This window comes from Nothobranchius furzeri, chromosome 1 (assembly GCF_043380555.1).
Source record: "Nothobranchius furzeri strain GRZ-AD chromosome 1, NfurGRZ-RIMD1, whole genome shotgun sequence".
NCBI lineage: Eukaryota > Metazoa > Chordata > Actinopteri > Cyprinodontiformes > Nothobranchiidae > Nothobranchius > Nothobranchius furzeri.
This window is the reverse complement of record NC_091741.1, coordinates 42,271,366-42,277,812: the sequence shown is the minus strand read 5'-3', so window position 1 is coordinate 42,277,812 and position 6,447 is coordinate 42,271,366. Positions and strand designations below refer to the sequence as shown.

At 43.0% G+C, this 6,447-nt stretch overlaps 1 protein-coding gene across 1 annotated transcript in view; it reads right to left on the bottom strand.

Annotated features, from left to right (window-relative positions):
* Positions 1-368: 368 nt before the first annotated feature.
* Positions 369-6,447, bottom strand: part of gnai1 (guanine nucleotide binding protein (G protein), alpha inhibiting activity polypeptide 1) — a 20,730-nt gene continuing 14,651 nt past the window's right edge. Inside the window, exons 5-9 of the mRNA XM_015960841.3 lie at positions 5,957-6,085; positions 3,272-3,401; positions 3,027-3,180; positions 1,490-1,704; positions 369-1,168 (exon numbers count right to left, since the gene is read on the bottom strand). Of these exons, the coding sequence (XP_015816327.1) occupies positions 1,514-1,704; positions 3,027-3,180; positions 3,272-3,401; positions 5,957-6,085 (604 nt within the window). The 3' untranslated portion in view covers positions 369-1,168; positions 1,490-1,513. The remainder of the gene's footprint in view (positions 1,169-1,489; positions 1,705-3,026; positions 3,181-3,271; positions 3,402-5,956; positions 6,086-6,447) is intronic.

Here is a 6,447-nt window from a genome sequence, read left to right as displayed (position 1 = left end):
GGGGACGGGTGCAGGGAGGGTGCTAGTTTAGAAGATGCTCTCTGAAGAGCAGGGTCTTCAGGAGTTTCTTGAAAATTGAAAAGGAAGCCGCAGTTCTGGTAGACTTTTCTCAACATTCTGTCAGCGGAAGGTAAATAAAACGATACGAAGACTCTGGATGGTTTGTAAATGTTTTTTATTAGCAAAATAGGGGAGATGAGTCTACAAAGACTCTCCTGACGTGGAGAACATACACATACACACACAGTTGTGGCAGTTTTCTTCACACGAACAGATCCAGGTTCGTCGTCCGCGCTCGTCTCTACGAACGCAGAAGTGATCCGCCGGACCAGCACGCCTTGACCATCAAGGCTCCGTCAGTGTTCCTCCATTTAAAACCAAAACAAGGCGGGTCTGAAACCATTTCCTCCTCTACCCCCAAAACTTCCAAATACATTAAAATATACAATAAAATGTGCCAAATCTGGCCTCTGTGCTGAAAGTACTCGAGTGAAATTAGTGCCCCGGACTATTTGCTTTCCGGATGATTGGGAGGATCTGATGACTTTATTATTTATACACCGTTTTATAAAACCAGAGCCCCAGATTCGTTGGGTATATGTAACAATATACACCTCAGTATTTTTACTGTATAGCCGGCCAAAGTTGTCACGGCAGGTGGGCTGGGTTAGGGGACTGTGGAGGCTACATGTCGGTCGCCACGGAGACCCATGAACCTACAAACCAGAGAGAAACCTTCGTCCCCTCCTGACAGCTCAGTGGCGGGCACACAGAAGCTAGCAGAGACACGAACGGATCAAAACTTCAGCAGGCAACAGAACAAGCATCGGGGACAAGGCATGCCAAGGCACAGGACTGGACTCCCGGAGTAGCTCCTCGCTTCCACCCGTCTCTGGTGCACGGAATTAAAAAAAAACAAAGACAAATGAAACATCTCCACCCAGAAACGGTGGCAGAGGAAACAGCAGAAACGTTGTAAACTCCAACTCCTCATGAAAGAAAAAGATTTAAAAAAAAAAGGATGATGATGCCAACAGCCTACACGAACGCCGAACATCCCGCGACAAAATACATAAATAAAGCTGTTAAAAGTGGCGTATAGTACAGCACTGGTCCATCTCTGCTCCTCGCGACTCGTCTCATCCTCACGACAAGCTGGTTCCTCCACCTGGTGGGGGGGGGGAAATAAAAGGTTAGATGAGTGTGAGCCGAGGTTCTGCTGGTCTCAACCCGGCTAGCGCTCCACTCTTCTAAATGGAGCAACAAAAAGGAAGATTTCTATTTTCTTTTTAGAAATCTAATGAAAAATGGTCAAATGCGATCTACTAGAGAACGAGTGTTACGTGGTTTCGCAGCAAACACCTTTGGATAATAACCAGATTTAAGACTTTTGAGACTTTTTAATACTTCTTCAGAGTCTTAATCTTCCTTAAATCAAATGAAGGACATGAGAGATGAAAGGGAGGATCAGCGACGATGACTTTCTTACCAACACAACAGGGAAACGTGATCTTCAGAACAGACCACAGTCTTTCAGGTTGTTCTTGATGATGACGTCGGTGACGGCGTCGAAGACAAACTGCACATTTTTAGTATCTGTGGCGCAGGTGAAGTGGGTGTAAATCTCCTTGGTGTCCTTCCTCTTGTTCAGGTCCTCAAACTGACACTGGATGTAGGCGGCGGCTTCCTCGTACGTGTTGGAGCCTGGAAAAGAGCGGAGAGCAGGACGTTGGGGAGCTTGGAACGCCACATCTAGGAAAAGTACGCTAAAAGCCAACATGTCTCTTCAGGAAAGGGATAACAACTAGGGATGAGCAAGTACATCACTATCTGTATCTGTACTCGGAGTGGGCGTGACCTAACCCGGAAGTGGGTGTGGTTTACATTATTTTAAGTCTGAAATTGATCAGAAGTTGCAATGTGTATTGTTTTTTTGAAAACTATTTACAGAGCAGCCTCAGAAGTGAGATTGAATATTTTTGATCACAATAGTAAAGGAACTATTACAGCGCAAGTGTTTCAATAAAATCAGAACAATAATATTTAAGTGCATGAATTGAGAGAGATAGAGAGAGAGAGAGAGAGAGCGAGAGAGAGAGAGAGAGAGAGAGGAGGCAGTGACCGACGCAGCACGAGCCGTTTTCAGCTCGAAAATAGTAACTTTAAATATTAAATTGAAAAAGAGGCGAGCTGAAGAAAACCTAGGGAGAACTGAATAAACGTGAGCGACAGTGAAGCAAGCACAGAGAGATAGGTTCAGGCGGCTTGTCTCTGTGGTGAGCCAATATTCTCCCAAACTGTAGGGGGCAGCATGGAGCTGTACGGCATGCATCCAACACTACACCATAGCAGAAGTAGAAATTACTGTTGTTTACAACATGGCATTCCAGCATTTATTAACAGCGTCCTCGTCTTTTCCGACAGTGCGAGCTATTTCTCTCCAAGAATTATTAACAACATGTTGATCACGGTGATCTCTGAGAGCTGAATCATACAAATGTCTGTATTTACAAACCTCTGCCATACTAGTTCTTGCCAGTCTGCCATGTTTTTCTGCGTCCACCGTCCGCGTGGTTAGAAAATTTCCTAGGTGCGCGGTGCGGAAAGTTTGGGTCGTGCGGAGGCGCGGTGGAGGGGCGTGGTTGTTAAAATGACGCAATTTTGCCGCGCGGACGCGTCAAGCATAAACCAACCTTTACTGTGTGTGTGTGTGTGTGTGGATGGGCCGGAATGGGTTTTGCATGTAGGGAGGGGCGGGCACTCTATGTGACTGGCCAATCACAGAGCGTGAAGACAGTCAATTACCCAATGAGGATTTTCTTTCAGCACGATTACAGATATTTACGAGTTTTACTCGTTTCATGCTGGTATTCGTCAAAAATGCTTTATCCGTACCGGATAATCGTCTGAAACAAGTATCCGGCTCATTCCTAATAAAAACGACCGGGCTATATCCTCCAGACAGATAAATGCTCTCGTGCGAGTCAGTTATTTGGTTTAGAAGCCAGAGAGGGAAATGTGCTTACCGGCGTATTCTGGGTAGCAGATGGTCAGAGGACTCCTCTTGATTTTCTCCTCAAACAGGTCCTTCTTGTTGAGGAAGAGGATGATGGAGGTGTCTGTGAACCACTTGTTGTTGCAGATGCTGTCGAACAGCTTCATGCTCTCATGCATTCGGTTCTGAGGGGAGATGGGAGGGGAGGGCTCGTCGTTCTGCTCTGACCCAAGTAAACACAAGCAGGTTCAGGAGCCAAGCGGCTGCACCACTCACCATCTCCTCGTCCTCGGCCAGGACCAGGTCGTAGTCGCTCAGGGCCACGCAGAAGATGATGGCCGTCACACCCTCAAAGCAATGGATCCACTTCTTCCTCTCAGACCTCTGTCCGCCCACGTCGAACATCCTGGGGAGCACACGTGTGCGCGGTTAACGCCACGATGCAAGAACGTGCCACCCGGTCGCGACTCTGACCTTCGCTCTCCGACACAAATGTAAGTAAACATGTAGAACACAAACTGGCTCGTTTTCAGTTTTTAACTCAAAACGTTTCCACTCGTTCTAACAGAGCAGTAAACCTGATTAGCTTAAAGGTGTCACAGTTGATAATTTAGCTGTCAGCATGTCTCCTGTTGGACACCAACAGGTGGTCACATCAGCTAAAAACGTTAAATAGTCACAAATCTGCTTCTAAAGGCTTGTGTGGTCTTAAAAACCTGCTAATTTTCACAGTAAACCCACACGTGTATGAACTAAACATGAAAATAAAGTGTTTTTACACAATAAACATTTATTTTTGTGTTTTTAATCTTTAGTACCAAAGCGGGTACGATTCTGCTGAGCAGCTCAGGGATTCAGGTGGAAATAAACTGGTTTTAAAGGCCAGACTGGAAGACTCGGTGGTAAAACAACTATTTTAAAGCCAGCTGACAGTTAATCTGAAACACGTTTTCAAGTTCAAACCAAAACTACGGAGCAGATGCTGTTACTAGGGATGTGAATCTTAGAGCAACTCACGATTTGATTCGATTCCATTTAGGGATGGGTACCTTTGACATTTGAATCGATTCGGTACTAATTCCCGGTACCTAGGAATCGATACCGGTACTTAACGGTACCAATTTTCGATACTTTTGAGTGTTTAATATTTAAATTCTCTTTTACAATTAAATATATATTTTTCTCAATATATAACCATATTTGATAAATATTACGATAAATAACATGCAACTGTTTGTATTTTAACATCGTCCTTGTAGTTTTATAAGCTGATAATTAAACTGAAGCAAACATCTTTACTGTGAACTAAATTTACTGTGTATCTTCATTCCTTTTGCCGTCCTTTTTCATTTGATTTTTCCTACTGGGAAGTTAGAATTTCCGAGGAGAAAGCGAACGCACCATTAGCTGATAACAATGGTAGCAATGGAAGCTAATTTATCAAGCTAACGTTATCTTTAACAGTTTATTTAGCTGCTGGAGCAGATTAAAACGATGATGCCGTCGCATTTAGTAAAGTGAAGCCAGACTTTAGAGCACATTCATGTTCTTCCAGTCAGAAACTCAGAGTTCCGAGGAGAAAGCGAACGCACCATTAGCGAAAATGAAGCTAACATATCAAGCTAACGTTATCTTAAACATTTTATTTACCTACCGGAGCAGATTAAGATGAGGATGTCTCACTTAGATCATTGTCGCTGGTTTCATCATCACCCAGTTACCCATCACATTTAGTGAAGTGGACCCAAGCTTTAGCGTGCGTTCTTTCTACCATGCTGCTCTGTTTACAACTGGCTCGCAGCGACCGATGTAACGCTCTTGCGCATGCGCAGCTGTCTAGGCAAGTTCTCGTTATGAAGGACGGGTACCGAAACGAGGCACCGTTTGAAATGACGTGAATCGGTGCTCAGTCGGTACTATGGAATTCGGTCGGTACCTTAAAAAGTACCGAATTCGGTACCCATCGCTAATTCTAATTCTTGGGGTGCAGATTCGATTCAGAATCGATTCTCGATTTAAATCGATTCACAATCAGTATAAACAGAGAGTGTCAGCTCCAGGATGAACTACTTTGTTGTGCAAGTCAGTTAAAGCTATGGGACATTTTTATTAGACTTTAAATTGATCAAAATGCTAATTTACAATGTAAAATAAAGTGATTCTAAAACTGTAAACAGAAACAACCTTTTGACCAAAAGTCAACATTTATTTTTGCTTACCTTGTAAAATATAACAAATCAGTAGTTACCTAACAGTAGCTTTGAAAGTAATACGGTCAAATACTTTTCAAGTATGTGTAGAAACAAGTTACATGAGTAATCCTGAGTACTCATTTATCAACTTAGAAAATAAATATGAGAATATCTCAAATTTCTGAGTATGGAAAAAATGACATTCAAGTGCCCTCTTATCAGCAGATTCAAACATAAATCATCTCAATTTATGGGACCACAAAAGTAAACGGAGTACTGACTCTCCTAACAAAGACCAAAAAAGTGCATCTCAAACCTGTAACATGCCAAATATTTGAGTTCTTGGAATCTATTTTGAACCTTTGTGAATCGATTCTGAATCTTTTTAAATAAGAATCCCGATTCAGTCTTGAATCGATTTTTTTCAGCACCTCCAGCTGTTACCATAGCGCTGCATAAAACAATCGACGCTTTTTAACCGTGCAGGTTAAGTGGAATTTCTGTTCCGACATCACTGATGCTGAAATAAGCACCAAACCCCAGCTGTTGTGACATCATCAGGCTTTCCGCCCCCACTTCCTGTCTGTGTCGTTAACAAAAGGTCTGCGTGAGTCATCGCTGATGTGTGCAACGCCCTCACAGACTGTCACAACTCACGGCTGGACGTGTTCAAAGGGAACTTGGACGAGGCCGGATGACTCGGGGACAGGAAGAAAAGGCTAATTAAACTGCGGAGTGAAAACGGAACGAAACAACGTGGAATTCTCACTTGAAGTGCAGATCCTTGAACGTGAAGTGTGTCTCCACGATGCCCGTGGTTTTCACTCGGGTCCTCAGGACGTCTTGCTGAGTGGGAATGTAGGTGGACTGGGATATCCTGTCCAAGTCGTTCAAGTAGCTGAGAAAAAAGGAAGGAAATCATAAAGGTGAGAGAGAGGAGGGCGATCAAATTCAAGGGTAAAGAAGAGTCAGACAGAAATGTTTGAAAATGAAAAAAGTCCAGATTCCGTTGAGATGCACTGATTCTGGATTGGATGCCAATAATAATAAATGGCATGTATTTGATATAGCGCCTTCTATGGTTCTACAACCCCCCAAGGCACTTTACAACACAGCAGCCTTCACCCACACATACATATTATTTTATGTGTATATATATAAATAAACAAACAAACAAAAAAAAAACCTAACATATTGCTTCTTTAATTCAATTAAAAAATGTTTTCAAAAATATTTTTTTCAAGTGGACGCTGATTTTTA